This window comes from Periplaneta americana, chromosome 10, assembly GCF_040183065.1.
Source record: "Periplaneta americana isolate PAMFEO1 chromosome 10, P.americana_PAMFEO1_priV1, whole genome shotgun sequence".
Lineage (NCBI taxonomy): Eukaryota > Metazoa > Arthropoda > Insecta > Blattodea > Blattidae > Periplaneta > Periplaneta americana.
Window position 1 is genome coordinate 170870077 of NC_091126.1, and position 26341 is coordinate 170896417.

Consider the following 26341-nt stretch of genomic DNA (forward strand, 5'->3'; position numbering starts at 1 on the left):
GCTTAGCAAGTCTGTGCTTAAATCAGTTTGTTCATTAACTAATGTGGTGTCCATGCTTGAGGATCAAGATCAACAGAAACATTCCCACAAAACCCGAAAATATATTGTTGACAAAATAAGTATATGTGATCAATAATAAAATGTATAATAGTACACTAAGTACTAACACAATTGGAACACTTTAACTCGTTAAAATATTAAAAACTATTAGTATACTCTTGTGAAATTACACAAACATAATCACATTGAAATTTGAATCATCCTCCATTAGCTCGTCTTCCTAACCGGCTACGGAAGAAAATATAATGCTTCTGCCATCTTTTGACATATTCTATACTAAAATAAATTTTACAAGTATTACATAGATGGCAGTCATAATGACAGTTGGCAAGACTTATATCAAACTTGCTACCAACTTCGAACAGAATAAACATTAATTTTTTTTTTTTTCACATTATTTAAATGTTGACAAGTAGTTATTTTCCTGCATGTGATAAGATAAAAAAGGGAATATAAAACAAACTAGTCGAGTGAGCATTACATCACAACTAATACTTGAACCGCTAATCGTGTTGCGAAAGAACCTGTAAAGTTTCTCTCTGTTACATTCTATAGCCATTAGTTCCCGCACATTGAAAATAAGTGCTCTTACTGAGATTCAGGTATTTTTACATAGACTTTAAAATGCCGCTAAAGTTTTGTGCCAACTTGTCATTCATGTTCCAAGAGACAGCTTCGCTTCTGGAGCGATATCAGTTGGCCAAAAATGTTGGCTTTCGTGCTGTGGAATGTGCATTTCCATATGTGCATCCTGTTGAAGAAGTTGTTGCTGCTCAAAAGAAAGCTGACGTTGAACAAATATTGATCAACGTTTTTGTAGGTAAAAATTTGATGGTATTAATATTTCTTGTGGTCAGCCTTTCATGTGTAATTCATAGCAAATTGTTAGGCCTAAATATGTATTTGCCGGTACTACCATAGGCTAATTTCATTTTGAAAGAGTTTACATTAGGGCAGTGAGTAATTGCAAACTACAGCCAACCACTAATTCTGTCATTCGGCGAAATAAAGTTAAATAATTTAAATAACACTCTCACACAGTCACAAGTGAAAGAATTTCAGAAGAAAGATTTTGCTCTATTGAAGTAATTTTGATCATTAGTAAGCTACATAGGAGTAAACGTACGATAGTACATCGTCATTCACCTTGATGGGTATACAATAATATACCGGTAATCTAATATGTAATAAAAATAAAACACGATATTAATTTAATGTCACTTTTCAGGTGATGTCACCAAAGGTGAGCTTGGATTTGCAGCTATTCCTGGAGCTGAAGATAAATTCAAGGACAGCATTAACCTAGCTGTCAAATATGCAAAAGCTCTGAACTGCTCTAGGTATGTCTTTTATTTGTGTAAAAAGATGATTTGAGCATATCTTACAAGATAAAATTAATGTAGTGTTATTAACTGGGCTTTCCTGTCATGCTTTGCCCATAACGTCTTGAGCTACAATAATGCTGGTAGAAATAAAATATATTTATACTAGATCTGCTCAGTTATCCTTAACTCATAACTGGAGTATGTTCTTTATTTCAAAGAAATGTTTGTATTATTGCTGTGTCTTTTTTTCTCAGAAAATTATAAATTATTGAACTGCAGACAAAATAATGCTACTATACAAATATATTATAAATCAGCGATATTCTCGATTTTGGCCTAACAATTTTCTTGCATTTGTCAATTGTGCTTCAAATCGGAAATTTTAAAATGATAGCATATGAAGGCAGTTTTACATTTCATTACACTCTATCTCCAGCAAAGTAACTGATTAAAAAGAACTCATTTAACAATACTAACAGTGGGTCTACATTTTCCAAAACGTCCAGCGCTTAATAACAATTAACAGAAATGAATTCTTGTAATTTCAAGTAAATTCAGCAAGACGAAAATATACTTACGTGTAAACAACCCTGGTTCCCTCTTCTTCTACAGACAACAGACATAAATGACCCAATTACCCCTATCTATGTATGACGTTCCAAAGCAGAAATATCCCATGAAAACCTACCTTAAACACTGTCTTTGTTCAGCATTAGTTATACTGTGACATTGCTCAAGCGCCGTCGGATCCCGGCCATTTAGTCACTCATAATGAGTGCATCTCTGCACATGTGTGGTCACTGTGCCAACTGTCATACATCTATGACACAGTGCATTAGGGTAGACCACTAGAGGAAACCCAAGAGGTGGAACTTAAACTGAGAGGATTCGATCCGACATCAGGATGGGAATCCGGTGTGGCTTAGTGGATAAAGCGTCAGCACGTAGAGCTGAAAACCCGGATTCAAATCCCAGTGCCGGAGAAAATTTTTCTCTGTTCCACTCTTCCATCATCATATGATGACGCAGAATTTCTGCACTGAAATATCATATGTACTTCGGTACATCGTAATATATAATACAATTTTTTATTATAGTTCTAGTGAAAACATGTATTGAGTATTTATCATGGGACAAATTGATGCCATGATCTGGGTAAACGTTACAAATGTCTTATTTATGATGGAGGGAAGGTGGAAATTTTGTGCAATTATGAAATTTTTTTAATGTGTAACAAAAAGATATGGCTAATACTTTATTATTTAAGTATTTAATGATTTCTTTTTCTATTCCTCAGTCACTCACAAATTCTTGAAATATTATTAAAATAATTCTTTCAAAATGTAATTCACATCTATGCTAATAATAAATCTGTAGCCGAAATTTTTCTGGTAATTTTAGATTTTCCAAAAATAATTGGTCCTAATGTATATAATTAACCACCCTGAAACCGAAAATCGCTTTTTTGAAATTTTTGTTTGTATGTCTGTCTGTCTGTCTGTCTGGATATTTGTTACCTTTTCACGCGATAATGGCTGAACCGATTTATATGAAAATTGGAATATCATTTAAGTTCGTTGTAACTTAGATTTTAGTCTATATGGCATTCAAAATACTTTATTTAAAGGGGGGGGGTTATAAGGGGGCCTGAATTAAATAAATCGAAATATCTCGCTTATTATTGATTTTCATGAAAAATATTATATAACAAAAGTTTCTTTAAAAATAATTTCCGATAAGATTTATTCCATACAAAATGTTGATAGGACTTATATTTAATGAGATAAATGAGTTTTAAAATTAAAATAATGCCATCTAAGGTGCTGTACTGAAATAAAAACAAATGACTTCGTCTATAAGGGGCCTTGGACAACAACAGTCGAAAGCTATTACACATAGCCTAAGAGAATGTTTCTGTGTTTGTATGAAGTAATATCGGAAGCTAATTAATTGTTTAATTATTACTTCACCATTGGAAAGTGTAGTTTCTTTAGATGGACATAATTCTGCAATGTTATTACAGTAACTTCTGAAACATATAGCAAGTAATATAAAGTATACACATTAAAACTAAATGATATGTCGATCTTCATTAAACTATGGTTGCATTTAATAACAATTAAGAAACATGTTAAAGGAATTGTCATTGCATCAAATGATTGCTCTCTGGACCAAAATGACCGCATTTTAATTATTTAAATACAATTTAAATTAAGTAACATATTAAACGATTTATCCTTCTATCAAACACGAATGTTCCCTGGATCAAACGTCCTATTTTAATTATGTAATTACTTTATATTTATTTCTAATTGGTGCAGCAGAGCACACAGGTATGGCTAGTTATTAAAATAATTCTTTCAAAATGTAATTCACATAGCTAATATAGCTAATCTTGGTTTTCTGGTCAAGATTGGCCGAGTTCATTGTTCCTTGGTTTTATCTGAAATTAAAAATCACGTGTCCTGCTGCTAAGAGCTTACTGATGATATTGTCATATTGGAAAAATAATTATATAAATAGAGGTTTACTGTATGTTCTCATTTTCTCGGACATGTCCTCTTTTTGAGGGGTTAAATTGACCTCCGGTGGAATATTCAAAATTAATGCGAATGTCCAGAATTTGGATCTATGAATTTAAATTCGTTTAAATTCTTGGTTTTTAGAGAATAGAAGCGAAGATTCTCGACATACCTAGCATATTTGTTTGTTCACGAATTAGGAACTCAGAATAACACTCTACATTTTTTTTAAGATTTGAAGTACAGAGCCCATTTCACTTCCTTTTTCTTATTCTTACCAATTTACCGTCGGTTCTCATGCAACTTACACGAGGTTCTGTTTATCCTGTTATCTCAATTTGCCTATGTAATTGATTCACACGAGCTTCTAGGCAAGGATAGCGAGTTCTTTTCCACGATTACCAAGTATTTTGGAATTTCTTTAATTCAAATGCATGCAGTGGTCTAAGGAGAGGAATCCCCTTGTTGTGGAGTCAGTGAAAGGGCTAGCTATAGTAAAGTACAACTTTCGTCATTTCATTTGTGCAGCATTTAATTCGTACTTGCTAAACAAATTCTAGACATTTAAAGAAAATCACACCAACAGAGAAATAATCATATTGTTTAAATGAACCAGGGACGTACGCAAGGGGAGTTACGGGGTTTGAACCCATCTGCTTGAACTAAAAAAAAATGTATATTTGATTGTTTCCATGTAACTTTGTAAAATTCATTTGCAGAACGAAAGGTTACAGTTCTTCAGATCAAATTTCCGTACATTTAAAGAATGAAACTAAAATTTATACAGTCCACTCTGTATATAATTATGTATTATTTATACAAATAATCTTTTGAGAAGATTAACTCCATATGTAGATGAAATTATTGGGGATCATCAGTGTGGTTTTAGGCGTAATAGATCAACTATTGACCAGATATTTTGTAATCGACAGGTAATGGAGAAAAAATGGGAGTATAAGGGTGCAGTGCATCAGTTATTCATAGATTTCAAAAAGGTATATGACTCGGTTAAGAGAGAAGTTTTATATAATATTCTTATTGAATTTGGTATTCCCAAGAAACTAGTTCGATTAATTAAAATGTGTCTCAGTGAAACGTACAGCAGAGTTCGTATAGTCAGTTTTTGTCAGATGCGTTTCCAATTCACTGTGGGCTAAAGCAAGGAGATGCACTATCACCTTTACTTTTTAACTTTGCTCTAGAGTATGCCATTAGGAAAGTCCAGGATAACAGAGAGGGTTTGGAATTGAACGGGTTACATCAGCTCCTTGTCTATGCAGATGACGTGAATTTGTTAGGAGAAAATCCACAAACAATTAGGGAAAACATAGGAATTTTACTGGAAGCAAGTAAAGAGGTAGGTTTGGAAGTAAGTCCCGAAAAGACAAAGTATATGATGGCGACTCCTGACCAGAATATTGTACGAAATGGAAATATAAAAATTGGAAATTTATCTTTTGAAGAGGTGGAGAAGTTCAAATATGTTGGAGCAACAGTAGCAAATATAAATTATACTCGGGAGGAAATTAAACACAGAATAAATTTGGGAAATGCCTGTTATTATTCGGTTGAGAAGCTTTTATCATCCAGTCTGCTGTCAAAAAATCTGAAAGTTAGAATTTATAAAACAGTTATATTACCGGTTGTTCTTTATAGTTGTGAAACTTGGACTCTCACATTGAGAGAGGAACATAGGTTAGGGGTGTTTGAGAATAAGGTACTTAAGAAAATATTTGGGGCTAAGAGGGCTGAAGTTACAGGAGAATGGAGAAAGTTACACAACACAGATCTGCACGCATTGTATTCTTCACCTGACATAATTAGGAACATTAAATCCAGACGTTTGCGATGGGCAGGGCATGTAGCACGTATGGGCGAATCCAGAAATGCATATAGAGTGTTAGTTGGGAGGCCGGAGGAAAAGAGACCTTTAGGGAGGCCGAGACATAGATGGGAAGATAATATTAAAATGGATTTGAGGGCGGTGGGATATGATGATAGAGAATGGATTAATCTTGCTCAGGATAGGGACCAATGGCGGGCTTATGTGAGGGCGGCAATGAACCTCCGGGTTCCTTAAAAGCCAGTAAGTAAGTATACAAAATTAAATGAAAGTTAAAATTTGTAAAAAAAAAAAAAATGGATGGGTGTACAAAAATTATATTTCAAAGATTTTATAAGGATATTCATGAATATGTTCTCGTAGAACATAATATAAAATAATAATAATAATCGTAGTAATAATAATATTAATAATAATGATACACAAAATTTAAAATATCGATAATGTAAATTTTAAACAGGTTTAATAATGCCCTCCACTCCCGTCTTGACAAAATTCTGCGTACGCTACTAAAATGAAGTTACCCTCTTTGATCATGGATCACTGAAATTAGATTGAACAGTGAATAATAATAATAATAATAATAATAATAATAATAATAATAATAATAATAATAGTTTTTTTCCCCTGGCAGAGTTAAGGCCATCAGGCCTTCTCTTCCACTCAACCAGGATCAAATCACATTAATTCTTATTATTTCTATTCATTTCTGTATGGTTACTCAGATTGTAATAATTTAGGAATTAGGTACCATTATCAAAACATGCAGAGTATTAAACATTTCAGTTCATTCTAATTGTTTGAGATTGAACCACTTTGTCTCATTGTGTGAATTTATAACTGTAAGATGTTATTTAGGGTTTAAAAGGGTCCGACTGATATGATGTCCTCATTTTTATGTTTAAAGACATAGTAGCCCTAAATAAATAGAAAATAGGTTCCTCCATTACATTTGCTTCCTCATTTCACTGTCTACATAACCGGAAATTTGTATTCATAATACATATAAGAAAATGATCATCTATAAATCCAATAACAATACAACATTTTTAATACATGGCAATTATTCTCCTGTGTAAACGAAATTTAGTGAGCAAGAATTAGGCTACTATGTATCGAGTTCAGAATTATATTGGTCTCTTTCCAGAACTTAATCATAGAGCTTGTGTTTTACTTTCCTGATCACTGCTGGAATACCTGTCAAGATAACTTTCAATTTTTATGACAAAATCGTTGGTGAAGTTGTTTGACTTTTGATAAGATTACACAAGCGTATTACATAACCATGATATCTAGACAAAACAATCTAACATGTTTAACAAGCAGGATTGATAGGTTTAATTGTATTGAATCACAGTTCGCAGATACATATTTTTTTATTTAATTTCTCATTGCAAAAATTATAGATAATGTACATTGAGATTTGTTTAAGTGACAACAGAGAGGGATTTTGCATTTTAAGTTTCACCTACGTCTGAACACATTTCTTGTACACAAATACCTAATTGAGAGGATTTTAACTGAGGGTTCCATCCATTTTTACTACAGGGAGATTCAACGAAAAGTGAAGACTGCCATCGTCGTCCATTTTGTCACTGCTTATTCCATATGATATACTTACTTACTTTTAAGGAACCCGGAGGTTCATTGCCGCCCTCACATAAGCCCGCCATCGGTCCCTATCCTGAGCAAGATTAATCCGTTCTCTATCATCATATCCCACCTCCCTCAAATCCATTTTAATATTATCTTCCCATCTATGTCTCGGCCTCCCTAAAAGTCTTTTTCCCTCCAGCCTCCCAAGTAACACTCTATATGCATTTCTGGATTCGCCCATACGGGCTACATTCCCTGGCCATCTCAAACGTCTGGATTTAATGTTTATTCCATATGATATATCCTATTAAATTAATAAATACGTGAAATAATAAATAGTAAATTAAAATAATGGAGGAACCTGCTACCAGTCTACTAAGAGAAACACCAGAAATGTTCTCTGGGACTCAACTGTAGTAGGAACTAGAGAATTGTTCACTATTTTTCTATTTCGATTTTTGTTTTTTATGCAAAGTGTAACTAAAGCCCCCCATTTTTTGTGGAGATTTTCGAGTTATATTTCCTTTGAACTGTGTATAGCTTAAATATTGCTATCTATAAATTATCCTCTGATCTGCATATATGGAAATAGTTCAGAAATTAAAGTAGATGGGGAGGATAGACAGGTTAATGGGTGCCTGGTTGGATATCTTTATTGTCTGTAGGCCGTATAAAATAGAGATAGACTCTCAGAAATTACAAAATGTTTAATAAAGTCATTACAGAATTTCAATACACACAAAAGAAAAACTGTTAAAAATTACCCTTTAAATTAAAAATATTCATTGAGATCGTAAAAAGGGTACTTACGCAAATGTTCTTCTTTTGTGTGTAAGTTTTTGTGTAATCGAACATTATTAATTAGTTTCTTTGCTGCTGTCCTAAAATTTTTGTACGTATTCATAATTCTGGTGGTGTGGAAGAGAAGACCTGATGGACTTAACTCCATCAGAATAAATAAAATAATAATAATAGTAATAATATTATTATTATTATTATTATTATTATTATTATTATTATTATTGTGTCTAATGCCTACCCACTTCACTTGCGTAATTTGGGTTATTATTATTATTATTATTATTATTATTATTATTATTATTATTATTGTGTCTAATGCCTACCCATTTCACTTGCGTAATTTGGGTTATTATTATTATTATTATTATTATTATTATTATTATTATTATTATTATTATTATTGTGTCTAATGCCTACCCACTTCACTTGCGTAATTTGGGTTATTATTATTATTATTATTATTATTATTATTATTATTATTATTATTATTGTGTCTAATGCCTACCCATTTCACTTGCGTAATTTGGGTTATTATTATTATTATTATTATTATTATTATTATTATTATTATTATTATTATTATTGTGTCTAATGCCTACCCACTTCACTTGCGTAATTTGGGTTATTATTATTATTATTATTATTATTATTATTATTATTATTATTATTATTGTGTCTAATGCCTACCCATTTCACTTGCGTAATTTGGGTTATTATTATTATTATTATTATTATTATTATTGTTATTATTATTATTATTATTATTATTATTATTATTTTTACAGTGGATACTGAGTACTTTAAGTCTATTTCTTTTATCAGTCCATTGGCTATTCATTAAGGGCCGAATTCATAGTCAACACTTATCATAAGGAAACACTTAAGCAGTTGCTTATAATAATTTCCAATTCATAAATCCCATTTAAGTGAACACTTATTCAAATAAGGTAGCTTGTCAGCTTACTCAAGTGTTTCCTCATATGCATTGTAATCAGCTGATTCAGTATACAATAGATGATGATTATGATTTTATTGAATTTATTGAGTTCTATAATGAAAATGAAAATGTGTTTCCGCAAAACAAAAAATATATCAGAGATATGGAAATCCCTTTAGAGATATACAATGACGAACAATTTAAGAGGAGATACCGTTTAGACAAGAACAATGTTGTGGATATTCTGGTGTCTCTCATTGAAATTCATAATACAACCATGAGGCTTACCGATTTCACCACTGCTGAAAGTACTGGTTGCTTTGAGATTTTATGCTGCAGCATCATTTCAGGTACGTTTAAATGGTATTTTTTCTAAATGTATTCACGTCCCAACAAAGTGTTACTTGCATTTTTGTTTTTTATTCAACCCAAAGAATAAGCTGTTAAAATTTGGGTAATTATACCACTTCCACCACTTTGTTTACCATAAAATTACTGAAAAATAAATTTAAATGATTTACGTATAGGAATATTTGCATTAAACTCAACTGCAATTTTATCCCATGTCAATTTCTTCTTTTGGAGAGAACAGTTATATTTTTTTTCCTTTCGACGATATTTCTATATTTCATAACTAGTTCTGTTACCTCACTTCATTATTCTTCTATAAAATGCTTTCTCCACATTTTCTAAAATTTTTAGCTCTATAATATTTACTTTCGTACTTTGTGTATGATTAATAATACCGATTTACAATTTGAAGGCGCTGGAAAACAATTTAATGTACGAAAGCGCTCACATCTAGCCACGTTGTCATATTTCTTTCGATGTCAAGGGAATGCTCAGGGCATATGAAAGAGTAGCGTCTCTGCAATACGATCTGAAATAAGTGCTAAGGAAATGCTCATTACTTAAACGTTTCCTCATTTTATAAGTGACGACTATGATGAATTCGACCCTAAGAAAAAAGTCCTTTCTATACTGATATTATGTCCAGATAAAAAAACAGTCAGTTTCAGTAAGAATTTAACACACTTATCAGAGACTACATTTTGCTCCCATTCTTGGGAGACAGATTTGCTTAATAATAGTGACTGTGTAAATGCCATAAGATTAATTCACTTTACACCTCCTTTCCAGCAGTTACTTCACTCCTATTCCTGTCGGTTTGCAGAGACTGAAAAAAAGTTGATTGAATTTGAGCCTTACTTCACCTCAAAGAAATTGTACGCACAGAAAGGAACACTAATTTTTTTAGTAATATTAGGCCTAGATAATTAAAGACATTTGCAAGATATTATAAATTCAGGTGAGACATCTTTCTTAAAGCTCAAATTCAGGACAGTCCCACTTTTTCAGGATGTATCCCAACCATACCTATAATTGAAATATTTTGATGACTCCGATGAATTAACATTTCTGTAGAAAAAACGAAGTCTTCATCATTGCTTATAGGTACATAAGAATTACTCTTTTTCTAGGATTCACGTCATGTCTGGTGCTGTGCAGAAAGAAACTGAAGAAAATGCAATAACATATGAGAAGAACTTGAGACATGCAGTTTCAGTTTTTGAAAAAGAAAATATCGTCGGACTGATTGAACCTATTAATCCCTACTCAGTTCCAAAATATTATATGAACAGTTATCATAAAGGTAAGAACTTTCAATCAAAGTAGATCATCCACCCACCACTGTAAAGGAATATTGCACACTTTTATCACTGCCAATGCGGTGTTGTAAACTAATGTGCAACACTTTTATCACAGCCACAACACATTTCAATTTTTATTGCCCTATATATATATATATATATATATATATATATATATATATATATGGAATTATCACTACATTAACACGTTGATTATCGCATAAAACACACACTTAACGAACTAAATATAATTATGAGCAGTGGAGAGTCGCCATAATCTCTCCCCACCAATCCCACCATCACATTCCACTTCTTCCACTAGGTGGCTCTCGACACGACATACAGCAGGTATGACAACATTTGCAAATGAAATGATACTAAACGTGAGGAATGTTACTGCAGGTGTGTAGTATTATGTGACAGATTAGGATAGGTTAGATTGGGTGTGTATTATGGGACATGTTATGTTAGGTTTGGTTAGGTGCGTAGTATTGTCAGAGGTTAGGTTAGGTTAAATTAGGTGTGTAGTATTATGTAAAACGTGTTGACGACGCTGAAAACTCCTGTATTGCCTCAAACTACGTCACATTCAGGAAATATGGTGGTGTACTTCTTGCATGGCGGATTTGGTATATAAGTAAGGCAGTGCTGTCATGGAGGCCATACGGGGCCATACATCATATGGGAACCTACAATTTTTTTAATTAATCGTATGAGAAAAAGAAAATTTTGTTTGTACGGAGCCATATGACATATGGGTGCCTAAGTTTTGTACGTGGAGATCTGTACAGATCTTAGATCATCTCTTGCTGTTTGTAATGTATTTTGTTTGATGTTCATAAACAAAAATTGTCCACTTCTGCAGCACTGGAATCCAGAATTACGAGGCGCATCCAGAAAGTAAGTTTCCCTATTAAAAAAAAAAGAACACACACTATCAGGAAAACATTTATTGGCAACAGGTACAGCAATGTTTCAGCTATTTTTCAACATAGCCACCATCAGAATTGAGACACTTGTCGTATCGTGGGATCAACTTTTGTATCCCTCTGTCGTAGAACTCTTCCGCCTGTGAATGGAACTAGCGTATGTGGACGAGCATTGTCATGGAGGAGCACAACACCTGCAGTAAGCATTCCACGCCTCTTGTTTTGAATGGCACGTCGCAATTTTCATAGTGTTTCACAGTAACGGTCAGCGTTCACTGTTTCACCTCTTGGAAGGAAGTCAATGAGCAGAATTTCCTTCCTGTCCCAGAACACCGTGCACATCACTTTCCGTAACTGACAGCGTCTGTTTGAATTTCGTCCTGACCGGGGATCCACTATGCCACCAAAGCATTGACTGCTGCTTGGTTTCCGGGGGGAAATGCGAAATCCAAGTCTCATCGCCCGTGACGATCCTGTCGAGAAACTCGTCGATGTCATCGTGATACCGTTGCAGAAATGTCAGTGCTGCTCCTAAACGTTACATTTTGTGTTCGGGTGTCAGGTTTTTCGGCACCCACCTGGCACACACTTTTTTGAACAGCAGGTGCTTAGTGAGAATCTCATGCAACAAGGATCGCGATATCTGCGGAAAATGGCTGCTCAGCTCCTTAATCGTGAAGCAACGGTTCTCCATGATGCATTGCCTCACCAGCTCAACACGATCATCATTAATGAGGGACGGTCGCCCACTGCGCTCTTCATCATGGACACTTTGACGACCTTCGGAAAACTGCCTACACCAGTGACGCACCATCTGCTTACTCATGATGTTCGGCCCATAGACCTGACAAAGCTGCCGATGAATTTCAATTGGCGCAATGCTTTGTGCATTAAAGAACTTTATCACCGACCGAACCTCGCAGGCGGCAGGAGAAGGAATAAGAGCTTCCATTTCGGACCACTGCTGCCACGCTACTGGCACCAGGCAGGACCTGTCCAGCTGGCATATGATTGATATGTCATAGATCTGTTACACATGCGCAATTGACACGGCTAATTACGTTTACTTTCAAGGGCAAAAAATCGGGAAACTTACTTTCTGGATGCGCCTCATATATAAAATAATGGTTGGAAAACAAGAAGTGCTGCAAATGCTCCAAGATTCATTGAGACAAGTGTGCAACTATGGTGGTGCTACATGATGTATTCTTTAAATCAAATTTGTTGTACAGTTAAAATATAAAGCAAAACAATTTCTTTACTTCTTCTTTAATATTAAAAAAATCATTAAATGACAGTCGGAGAGATAGAGAGAGGAGAGTGAAATATATTTCAATGGAGAAAACAAGGGGTGGGACGTATGGCCAAGAAAAGAATTACCATGACAGCACTGAAGTAAGGTATGTATTTATGGCAGGCTGGGTGGGCATACAGCTTTCCAAGTGATCACATACTACAGAGTGTTTCAAAAATACGGGGCATAATTTCAGGTATGTATTTCCCACATGTATACAATCAAAATAGTACATTACAACATGTGTCCGGAAATGCTTTATTTCCGAGTTATGGCCTTCACAACATTGATATTCACCGGAACGTTTTTCTTTCCGCAGGTCGTTGCCGTCAAAGGAGACATTAAGAGGGCACTCTGACAGTTCATTCCGAGGTGAAGGTTACATTCAATGTTGCGTAGGCGTTAGACTGTGCGACAAGTATTCAAATCAAGAGCTGGCAGAGATACACTTCATGTACGGTAAGGCGGATGGCATTGCTGCGCTGGCTCGTCATTTGTATCAGGAGAGGTACCCACAGCGACAATGTCCAGATCGGAAGACATTTGTACGTCTCCATTACCGTCTGTGCGAATATGGAAAATTTAACTCTCCTGGTTTGGGAAGGGGACGACCAAGATCTACAACTCCAGAAGTACAGGAGGAGATTCTGGAGGCTGTGAACATGACTCCTTCTATCAGCACACGAAGGGTAGCGTTGCAAGTCAATGTCCCTCATACGACTGTCTGGAGACTGTTGAAAGAGTATCAATTGTATCCTTATCATTTGCAACGTGTACAGGCCCTGTCACCAACACATTACCCTGCACGAGTTAGGTTCTGTCAGTGGTTCTTGCAGCAGTGTGGTGTAAATCCGAACTTTCCTGCCTTAGTATTATTTACAGATGAAGCACAGTTCACACGAGATGGCATAATAAATTTCCACAATCAGCATGTATGGGCGTATGAAAACCCACGTGCAACTGGTCCATCTCATCACCAGGTGCGGTTCTCCCTCAACATGTGGGCCGGTATCATTGGTGATCGATTAGTTGGACCCAATGTACTTGTAAACAGACTTAAGGGGCAGGCATACACAAACTTCCTGGAAAACACCATACCTCATGTTTTAGAAGAAACTCCACTGATCAATCGTCAACACATTCACTTCTTGCATGATGGCGCTCCTGCACACTTCAGTCGTACGGCTCGCCGGTACTTGGATCGAAGGTTTCCTGATTGATGGATAGGTAGAGGTGGCCCAATTGCTTGGCCTCCACGCTCACCTGATCTGAACCCTCTCGATTTCTACTTGTGGGGCCATTTAAAATCATTGGTTTATTCGTCTCCTGTGCCTGATTTGGAATCCCTTCAGAATCGAATTGTGGCATGTTCTGAGGACATACGCAATACTCCTGGAGTTTGGGATCGTGTTCGCAAGTCAATGAGACATCGATGTGAGGTCTGTATTCAAGCAGGAGGTGGACATTTTGAACATCTTCTGTAATGACAACGACCTGCGGAAAGAAAAACGTTCTGGTGAATTTCAATGTTGTGAAGGCCATAACTCGGAAATGAAGCATTTCCGGACACATGTTGTAATGAACTATTTTGATTGTCTACATGTGGGAAATACATACCTGAAATTATGCCCCGTATTTTTTAAACACCCTGTATAAATCCCAGGCATTTTCAAGGTATTTCAGCAATTTCTTTTAATGGCAAGTACATAAGTAACCTTCATCGAAGTTTCTAAATAGCTACTCCTTACCATTCACGTGTCATGGTTTCGAAATTGAGGAAAGCTGTAAACAAACACTTGTAAATTGTTCTGGGCAGTGCTTATAGTGTGCCAGTATGAGTCAGGTATGCATATGAATCCTGGGAAACGACCTGGCTGATGAAATGTGGATTTAATACATCTTTATATAAGGTTATCATCTATCCAAAACAGTTTATTTTGTTTACATGTAATAAAAAATTATGAATACTATGAAAACACCTTTACATAATTTTAATGAATTTTTTTTTAATTTTTCGTATAAAGGGATGAACGTGTTTCTTATACCAGAACATAACTCCGTTTTTCTCATCGTTGCATCAAATGTAGAAGCAGTTTTATTCCCCAAGAGCCTCAATCTAATTTAGATTGGTGCGAGATGCATGTGAGATCAGTATAATTTCGAATTGTTAGACTACACAATGTGTCCAACACGCGAAATAAAGAAGTGTAGGGATCTGTGGCTGCTGTTGAGAGTCGGTTAATGTGTAATCATTAATAATTAACCTGAAAAGTTAAAAAAAAATTAAATTAAATGCCAAAAAAAAAAACTTAGAATATGGTGATCCATGCAACCACTAACGTTGAATTTGAGCACGTGACTACTGGAGGGTTATATGTTTTTTTGCTTTTAACTTTCAGGCCTTGACTTGGTGAAGAAGGTGAATAGTCCGAATCTGAAAATCATGATGGACATATTTCACTTGCAACATTTGCATGGTAACCTGGCACTCAACATCAAGGAATTCCTTCCATATGTTGGTGAGTTTAAATGATGGAAAAACAGTGATACAACTTAATATTAGGCTTACCTAATTGTTGTAGATTTTGTGATTCTTAAATTTTCCTTCCCTGGAAAGGATGGCAGAATGTAAAATCATGGAAAAAAAAATTTTAATGATTAAAAGTATTACAGAACTCGAAACAGTTTTTTAGGGAGAAAACAGTGATGACTTTTCGAGAACAGGTTAAGGTTGGAAGTCTTTTATTCGCTATGTAAAAACACACTGTAGCATTGTATAGGCAATGGTGTCAATTGGATGCTTCGCACTGGTTTGCCCAAACTTGTTAAATTTCTCAGCTTGCAGGATAATTTTTTGAAATTTCTCCCATACCTTTTACACCCATAGCAAGACCAGAAAAAGATGTTAAAAAACCTTTACGTCAATAAAAGCTTCTGCTCATTCACTGGGTTTATAAAAATCAACGAGACAAAAACTAAATACATGGTAGTTGGCAAAACCTAAAACAATAATTGAATTGCCAGATCTCTTACTTTTTAAAATGTTTGTCTTTATTTTTTTTTTATTTTTATTTATTTATTTATTTATTTATTTTTTTTTTTTTTTTGCCCGTTCCTTAAGGTACGGTCACACGTTGCTACTTTTGTACTGCAGCTGCAAAAGTTGCGTGTCGTGTTCACACATAAGCCAAAAGTAGCACGCTGCACGCTACTTTTCATCTGCGCAACCTGAGCTCTGCAAAAGTTGCAATTAGAGGTTGCGAGTCTGTTCACACACAAGGACTACTTTTGCAGCCGCAGTCTAGCTGCAGGTTACCATCTCCGTGTTAACTTCTCAATATACATTTTGTGGTTATGTTCATATTATTATGAAACTCATGCGAAAGCTTACTTATCTATTATTTGCTTTTCTGTCCTAATTAGCATTGAGAAATTGGCATTATTTTTACTATAAAGCTATTAAAAACGCCTATATACTTAAATGATAACTAACAGCATCTTCACGTAATCAATGTTGGCAACCCTTCTGTTTGAAACTGCGTTACGAAAAATTAAAAAAATGAATTATAACGTCAGCAAATATACTGTGACTGTGTTGTACATTTAGTAACTGTTACAAATAATTTATTTTCATCACATCTAACATTAAAATATCTCCAAACAATAAAAGTATCATTGGCACATTTGGGTCGCAACACTGGTCGCAACCGCAGCGAAAGTTTCAACAAAACCGATATCAAAAATGCTGCTGCTGCAACCCTGAGAACCCTGTTCACACATCGCTACTTTTAAGCTGCACGCAGCATGAAAAAGTAGCAGGCAGCAGGTTTGGCAGCCGCTACTTTTCGGATTGCACAGTTGTTCACACGTCGCAGTACGAGAGTTGCGCAGTTTTTGTACTGCAGCGCTGCAAAAGTAGTGACGCGTGACCGTACCTTTATTCTCATCTTTTTTCCCGTCCTTTAGCCAAGAGACATTTTTCAAGTTATAAGCCATTACAGATATCAACAAAGGAGAAAGAAATGTGATGAGTTTCGTGAGAATCACCCATAAACAAAACATACTGAGAGCGCAACTCAGCTATCAAAATACTCCAAAATACTCTCACACTTTACTGTGTTAATCAGAAACTGAATTTATTAAACCTGCAGCATGCTGTACACTATACTCTGTACACAGCTATTCTGTTTCCAGTGGGTCTGTGATCAAACGCTGAGCTCTAGTCATGAGTAACATGATTTTTTTTTTATTGTGGTATCCTGCAAACTAGAAAACAATATATAGACAACATTATAAGAAATAGTATAAAATTTGAAAACTGAACAACAATAATCAACACCATAGACCTAGTTAACAAAATAAAACACAAACACATTCCACACAACACAACATTAGCATCATTTGACATCGAAAACCTATATACAAACATACCAGTAACAGAAACACTTGAAATACTTCGAAAAATGCTTATCAAAAATAACATACCACAGACTCACATTGACGAAATTATACACATTACAGAGATCATTACAAAACAAAATTATTTCACACATAACAATAAATATTATACACAAATTGAAGGATTACCAATGGGTTAACCTATATCAAGTATATTAGCTGAAATCCTTACTCACAACATAGAACAAACATGCAGAGAAAATAATGTACTGACATCGATATGTAGATGACATAATAGTCCTATATAATGGAAACAAAAGACAAATAGAAAAGCTACATCAACAACTCAACAAAATACATCCCAAATTGAAATATACAATAGAAACGGAACATAACCAAGCTATAAACTTCTTAGACATCACCATAACCAAAACAAATAACAGACACGAATTCAAAATATACAGGAAACCCACTACAACCACAACACACATACACAATTCATCAAATCACCCCATACAACATAAACATGCAGCTTTCCGTACAATGAAACACAGATTAATTAATATACCAATGAACAATGACAACTACACTGAAGAATTAAACACAATAAAATATATAGCACAAGACAATGGATATAACCCTAACATAATAGACACACTCATAAAAAAGGCAAAACAAAAACAGAACAAACCAACACAAACACCACGTGAGAATAAATACATAACATTAACATATCACAATACCAATACTCACAAAATTGCAACTTCATTCAGAAAACTAAAATACGAGATAGCATACAAAACAAATAACACAGCACAGAAATATCTAAATAATCACATTAAACATTCAAATAAATATAATTCAACTGGAGCTTACAAACTAAAATGCAATAGTTGCCCACATTTTTACATAGGACAGACAGGAAGATCCTTTCACACAAGATATAATGAACATATTAAAGCTATAACCAAACCTTACATCACATCAAATTATGCAGACCACATTATCAACAATAATCATGACTACAATAATATAGAAACAGATATGGAAATTTTACACATCACACCAAAAAGTTCACAGTTAAACATCTTAGAACAATACGAAATATATAAACATACAATAACATACTCACAACATATACTTAATACACAATTAAGTTCAATACCCACACATTATTCGACGTCATGATACGTCATAACACACAAACAACCAGCCCCCACCATAAGAGCAACATACCCCCACCCCTACAATCGACAAATGCATATCGCAGAATTCAAGATCACCAGTAGTTCAGGAGACACTGATGAAGACGTGACATCACGTCAAAACAGGCTGTCTGTCGAAGGTATATACCTTTATTAAAATTTTAACACTTTTTAACGTATAACTAAGTAATTTTATGTTTTTAACAAACAAAGTGTTAACGTGAACTTCAATCAATGAACAATTAATCGTTTTTGCCTCACAGCACAACTTCACGCAGTATATTGCAACAGAGAAACTAAAACGTAGATAAACTTGCTTATTATTTTTTTCAGAATACAATTTCTTAAAATTTCTTACCTTCTTTTCCAGGTCACATACAAGTTGCTCAAGTTCCTGATCGTCACGAGCCAAATTCCAGTGGGGAAATAAACTACAAGTACATCTTCACCCTGCTGGAGGAATTGGGTTATGATGGCTGGATAGGATTGGAGTACAAGCCAGCAGGTCTCACAAAGGATGGACTTACATGGGTGAAAGAATTAGGCCAGAGCTTGTAGATGAAGCTATACAAAATCTTTTGTTGAAGTGTTATCATTACAGGATCGGTTAATGTTTCGTTTTCAGTGAGATCTCGGTATAAAATATTAAAATTAGCAAGAATATCTTATTACAGGGCAAATACGGAGACAAGTGAAGAAATATAACTTAAAAATTTGATAATCCATGTTGAATCTTTTGTACACTACTTTTAACACTTGAATATAAATAATTGATTAAATGCGATCTTACTTGTGTTAATTATGTAAGCATGTGCGGCTTACAGCTGTTTCGGTGCTATTCAACACCATCCTCAGAGCCTACTAGATCTCGGCGCTATCTCAACTTCGCTGCCTGTTGTGTGGGTGCGTTCGTGTGATGAGTTTTGTCAAATAGTGTGTGTGTTCTGAAATTTATCTGTGTGTTGATAATTTGATTAGGGTGTGTTTTAGTATGTCTGTATATTTCATATTGTTCTAATGTGTTGAGGTTTTGGTTTTTGGTTGTATGTGTAGGATTTCCATGTCTGTATTTATGTTATTGTATGTGTGGTTAGCATTAGTTATGTGTTCGGCATATGTAGATGTATTGTGTCCTCTGGTTATTGCTTTAATGTATTCTTTGTATCGAGTTTGGAATGATCTGCCTGTCTGTCCAACTACACACTATTTGACACAACTCTTCATCACACGAACGCACTCACACAACAGGCAGCGAAGTTGAGATAGCGCCGAGATCTAGTAGGCTCTAAGAATGGTGTCGAATAGCACCGAAACAGCTGTAAGCCGCACATGCTTACATAATTAACACGAATAAGATCGCCATTTAATCAATTATTTAAAAATTTAACTATCAAACCATTAATATCGTTGTTTTTCTTGTACATCCTCTTGCAGACTTTTCTTATTAATATTTCGTTAGAAAAACAACTTAACGTGAAACAATTTCGAACTAAATTTCAGAACATTGCTAGCAGATTGTTTTTATACCAGATCTTTGCAACTGTCATGCTGTATATGTAATCAGTGGTTTTGTTTAATCCAATCATATTTTAGTCACTTGCCAGCCTTCTTGCTGTGTACATCGTTGGTGAAATTGGAATTGCTGTGTTCTGAATTGTATGTATAGACTAATTTTACTCTATTAAAACATTTATAAGACCATAAGTTGTTACGTTTTGCCATCGGAAGTAATAAATAGAAGGCATAAGGTTTTACATGGACAGATTGGAATGTTGGTCTCATCTGTTTACTGCTCCTTTCATTAGATAGGAAACAGTGAGTTTTTGCTGTCCATCATTGCAGGAGTCCAGAGATTTACTATTGAAATTTGTGGCGTGATTCTAGTTCTTTTGTGACAAACAAAATCCACACTATACGGTAACTTTTTGGAGATGAAGGGTCGTTCTTGAATCTCCAATAGCTTCTCATTGCTCCAAAAGTCGCAATTTTGTTTGTTAACGAAAACATTCATCGAAAAATAGGCCTCATCATTAAAGATTATTTTTCGGCTAAAAGCAGGAATTTCCAATTGCTTCATAGAATACATTGTGCAATCTATGATCATTTGGCTTCAGTTCTTGAGTTAAAACAATTTTGTAAGGGTGTAACTTCAAATCCAGATTCAAAATCCGTCAGTTTGTGGTCAATGGAGAACCCAATTCATGTGCTTGCTGAAAAATGGATTTCCATGGATTCTCGCGTACACTCTCATGAATGGCGACTATGTTTCCATTACAGCGTTTGCGTAGTTCACATACAGGCGTTGTTTGGATTGCGACAGAACCAGTTGCCACAAATTTTTCGATCAAGCATCGAATTGTTCTCTCACAGGGATGATTACGCACACCGTACACTTCACATATGCATGGAATGCTTGGTGAACAGATGACCCATTTTGATAATAAATTTTAACGATTTCTACACATTGTGGAATGATATAATGTTCCATGATTATTTTTCAACAATTGTAACCATGGGAAAAATATGACTGCTATAGTTTCATGAACACAGCAGCTGTTTTATGTTAAAAGTAGGACACTCTTAATAAATAGTAATAACATTTCAGAATAATTTGTCGTAATAAAATTAAATAAATGTTACAATATATTCAAATTGTACATATTTAACCAACACTGAATAAATTAAATCTCTTAAGGTGATCTTTATGAAAGTTAAGAAAATGACTTTTTGTGAGTTTATGACTTCATAAAACTTTCATAGAATATCTGATCTTAAAATCATGAACCAGCCTAAAAAGGAACTGAACTTGCCGACTCTCTTTTTTCTGATGATGAACATTAGCCCCATTTTTGCGAAGTACTAAATAATTAAAAGTTATAGTAAGCCTATAAATAATTGTTTATAAACACGAGGGGGATCCAGGAAATAACGACCGTTTTGTTGTAGTAATTACAAAAAAAAAATATTTATTTGAAAAAACTAAGTCTGTTACATAACTGAAGCTTCCTTTACTTCTCTACATAATCACCACCTACATTTAAACATTTGTCGTATCTGTTCAGTAGCTTTAGAATTCCCGTGTTATACTCCTCTGCCGCCAGTTCATTAAGCCAGGTGTTCACTGTCTTCTTCATCACTTCCAAAACGCGTACCACCCAGAAAGTCTTTCAGCTTAGTGAAAAGGTGAAAATCGCTAAGAGCAAGGTCTGGACTATAGGGTGGATGATCAAAGATTTCCCAACCGAATTGATCCAGCAATTCTCGAGTTGAAGCAGCAGTGTGCAGGCGGGCGTTGTCGTGAAGAAGCACAACTCCTCTCGAAAGCATTCCTCGCCTCTTGTTTTGGATGGCTAGCCGTAGTTTTCGTAAAGTCTCACAATAACGATTTGCATTGATCGTAGTGCCTTTTGGCATGAAATCCAGCAAAAGAACACCTTTGCGATCCCAAAAGACAGTAGCCATGACTTTTTGTGTTGAGAGAATCTGTTTGAATTTTCTCGGTTTCTTGGGTGATGAGGGATGATGCCACTGACGTGATTGGCGCTTGGTCTCTGGGGTGTTGTGAGACACCCAGGTCTCATCACCAGTCACAATTTGATCAAGAAAGGCGTCTCCATCTGTGTGATATCGCATCAAGAATGTCAATGCTGAGGCCATTCTCTGAGTTTTGTGTTGGTCACTCAATTGCCGTGGAACCCATCGTGCACAGATTTTGTGGTAGCCAAGATGTTGCGACACAATTTCACCAAGCAAAGAACGAGAAATGTCAGGAAAGGCAATATGCAATTCGTCGAGTGATGTGTGCCTGTCTTGCAAGATTCTGTCGTTCACTTTAGTCTTCAGGTCTTCTGTGATGAGTGATGGGCGTCGGGTCGAGTTTCATCGTGGACATTTGTTCGCCCATTGTTGAACATTTCGCACCATTTACTCACATTTCTTTCATTCTTTACAGTATCACCATACACTTCTTTCAATTGCCGGTAAATTTCTGCAGGTTTCAAATGTCAGGCATTCAAAAATCGAATCACACTCCTCACCTCACAGTCGGAGGGGTTATCAATCACGTCGTTCATTTTGAAGTAACACAAAATGCACAATGGCGACTTGTTGCAACCAGTACTCACAACATTATGAGAACACATGTTAAGGAAGCCAGTTGACCTTCAAACAAGGAAGGGGAGTCAGCTGCGCAGCAGGTATGCGCGAACGGTCGTTATTTCCTGGATCCCCATCGTATTTGTTTCATCTTTAAATAAAAGTCAGGATGCTGAAAGAAATTTAAAATTCCGTTTCAAATAGACATCACCCATATTTTATCATATACTTTTCAAATATTATAACCATAATGTTCATATTATTATTTTTATTTACTGATATACAGGTAACTGATATTCCAGGCATATATCCATATCTCATAGGCTTAGTAAATATTGATTACCCTGCAATTGAGGCCTTTTTTTCAGTGCTATCTGGCGTATGTTTATTATCATATTCACTTTTTCTGGTGATATAAGTGTAATATGAGCTGCTCGGGTTAAGACAATGTTAAGTGACTAAAACTACATTTTGAAATACAGTAACTTTAATGTTTGAAAAACTCATGCTCAAGTAGCACTGACATGTATTGCCAACATTTGAAACTTCAATATAAAACGTCTCTCATACAAAAGACAATAGCTCTGAAAAGAGCATGTGACATAATTATTTCCATGAATAATGAAAATGTCACTTAACATTGTCTTCACCGAGCAGCTCATATATTTGTGCTGTTATATCGAAATGGTCAGCATCCACATAAAACAGGCATTGTATTGAAATAAGTTTTCAGTCCTGACTGAGAAATATTTCGCAAGTCGTCGTCTGGAAGGGGTTAAATTAAACACAAATAAATTGTTATTGTGATATATATAAGAGTTGTAAATATGTCACTCTTCGTTAAATATATATTTTTGTAAATGTGCGTACATTGAATCTGTGATATAGAATTTTGCAGTGGCGGTTCCTCGGGGGAGGGAAGGGAGGAGCGTCCTCCTCAGGTTTTTCTTCTTTTGAAAGTAAATACCAAATAAAATATGTGCCTTGAAATTCGAGGAAGATTCGATTATTTTTAAGTTCACAGCTATAAGAAAACTCCGGTTGATCGATTTTTAAACGACACGCGCTCATGTGCTGCTAGAAAACTGTAAGAAAGGTGCGAGATTGTTTGTGTGGAGGAAAGTCAATCCTTTCCTCCTTTACTGCAGTTAACACACATAGACAACAGCGCACTAGCGGCCAGAGAAAGAAGCAGAGTTTTAAAGGAAGTAAATGAATGGATAGGGAGGAGATCCTTCTCTGAATCAGCGCATGGGCGGGAAATAGAAACCGCCTGGTCGTGCAGTAAGCTTGCTATCACTGCCATCTAACGGTGCTGCATTCAACCAGACTATAACACATCTAGGAGTAGGCACAATAAAAACAGTTTTAACGCAAAGCTATGAAATACACCATATAAACTTTTTTTAAATTATAAATCAAAATATATTTTTCATTCTACTTTATATAAGCTACTATACACGGTTTGAAACTTTCGAGGATCTGAAAGTTGAAGTTGGATTTATATAAAATAAAGAGGAAGTAGTTCGTAGTTCTACATTAGTATCGCATAGCTTTTTGGCCCCCGAAATTCACTTCCATTCATTGTCTAGTAGACAGAACAACAGCCAAGTTGTCAGTTTTGTACAAATATATTTGAAATTGAAAGTACTGCAAACTACATTATTTTTAACATAAAAAAATTAATCGGCCTCCGGCAGCTTTGAACAATAATGGTAGTATGACTTTACAAGAACTGACATTCTTCAAAAGCATGTGATACTGAACTAGTAAAATGTACATGTGACAACACAGACCATGTGGGTGGGTGCAGTGTTCTCGTTTTCCTAACAGATTTCCCATTCCCATTTCCGTAAAAATGTTCTGGTTACGTGCTAGTAGCTAGTCTCTTCCAACACGTGTGATGCTGTAGTGTGCGCGAAAAATGCTGCGAGGTTGTGAATTTCCTTGTAATTGCTAATTTGTGCAATTATTCAACAATGAATGGAAGTGAAAACACATTATATTTTGGACAATTTAGGAAATTCATTTTACAAGAACAGATTATAGCTATACAAAAAGGAAGGCCAGCCCTAACATTACCTGGTCTTACATGTATGCATGTAGGCTAATTTTTAGCATGTTTCTCTCAAGAAGGTGTAATTTTGCGCTGTTAACTTTCTTCCTCCTCTTAAGAAATATGCAGGAGCCGCCACTGGAATTTTGCCCCCCTACTGCAATAAAGACGATTTCTTCAGCATCCTTCCTGCTGCCAGCGACACCTCACTCAACCAATAACTTCTCACCAAGGTGACTGGTATTTTATTCCCTTCAGATTTTGTGAGAAATGTAATGGATAAGGTGATTATTAATGCATTGTTTTAAAACATACAATTTGTAGGTTTTATATAATTTTATTTCCGCCTAGCTTATAATTCGCAAATTTTGTCAGTTTTCCTGTGGTTACGTGGAAAATTCTTAACATTCATTCTCATGGCTGTACTATAAAACCGCATTATAGCTAGTAGAATGTATAATTTATCAGGTGAACCTGAGAATATTTTAATATCATCTGTAGAGACAGGAACAATATGAAACTTAGAAAGCATGATGGAAATATTCAGATTGTCAATTAATATAGATAAACACAATATAATATTTGTTACTCAGTCAAATGACAAATCAATGTAAAATAATGACTTATATTATATGGTCATCAAGTTTTATATACATGAATTACAAATTGCAAACGTTTTCGCCCATTCAGGCATTTTCAGGCACAATTATACAATATCTCAATATCAAACTGTGTAGCCATTACATTGGTGGTAGATAAACTGTTTAAGATTAAAACATCTCCATAATTAAAATGTAATATTACAGGTCATAAAATTAAAATAATGTTTAAAACCACGTAGTGTTGTAATTAAACTTCGTAACATTCTGTGGAACTCTTGTTTAGTAGAGTCCAATGAGTGATGAATTATGTCTGAAATATATAAATAATACGAAATATAAAATAGGAATTATCAAATGTAAAAGTGTAATCGGATTGGATGATTGAAAGTACTCACGTCGTTTGAACGTGGCAACTGTATAGATCACTATAAAACATCCTATGTTTGAAGTAGTTATCTGTAATGAAATAATAAATAAATCAAATTTTTTAAGAATTTGAAAAACTAATTGGAAGACTAAATTATGGACGTACTTACGTAGACGTGAGATGACCTGTTGCTGTTGGAACTGTAGCTAGTATGACGTGGGGGAAGTGTGTGTTCGTGTAAACAACTAACGTGGAAGGATATTGAGATATTGTATAATTGTGCCTGAAGATGCCTGAATGGCCGAAAACGTTTGCAATTTGTAATTCATGTATATAAAACTTAATGACCATATTTTATTGAAGTCCTGCTCATTCAGAAGAAAGCAATAAGAATTATCACACAAGAACCAAGCAAAGCACATTGTAAACCACTGTTCATACAGGAGTCCATCTTAACAGTTGTTAATGAATATATTCTGGAACTCCTTCTTTACATCAAGAAAAATCTTTATGGCTTCACCAGTAGGATGGATAAACATGAGTATAATACTCGGAATAAAGAAAAACTGGACATACCATTTTGCAGACTATCCAAAGTTAAAAGTAGTCCTAACATGTTGGGCTGTAGAATGTTCAACATGTTTCCACAGGAAGCACAG

At 35.0% G+C, this 26341-nt stretch overlaps 1 protein-coding gene across 1 annotated transcript; it reads left to right on the forward strand.

The window, feature by feature from the left end:
• Positions 1-445: 445 nt before the first annotated feature.
• On the forward strand, positions 446-19285 carry Gip (hydroxypyruvate isomerase-like protein Gip). Its single transcript, XM_069838396.1, has 5 exons — positions 446-880; positions 1289-1400; positions 10566-10738; positions 15359-15478; positions 18933-19285. Exons 1-5 carry the CDS (start codon positions 685-687, stop codon positions 19118-19120), a joined length of 789 nt encoding a protein of 262 aa, XP_069694497.1. The 5' UTR covers positions 446-684; the 3' UTR covers positions 19121-19285.
• Positions 19286-26341: the final 7056 nt, after the last annotated feature.

What these genes read in the sequence shown, in the direction of transcription:
- Gip (XM_069838396.1), top strand. Translation starts at nt 685, where the DNA reads ATGCCGCTAAAGTTTTGTGCCAACTTGTCATTCATGTTCCAAGAGACA. An exon ending in ATTGATCAACGTTTTTGTAG is followed by an intron (nt 881 to 1,288) that starts GTAAAAATTTGA and finishes GTCACTTTTCAG; the next exon opens with GTGATGTCACCAAAGGTGAG. An exon ending in AAAGCTCTGAACTGCTCTAG is followed by an intron (nt 1,401 to 10,565) that starts GTATGTCTTTTA and finishes CTCTTTTTCTAG; the next exon opens with GATTCACGTCATGTCTGGTG.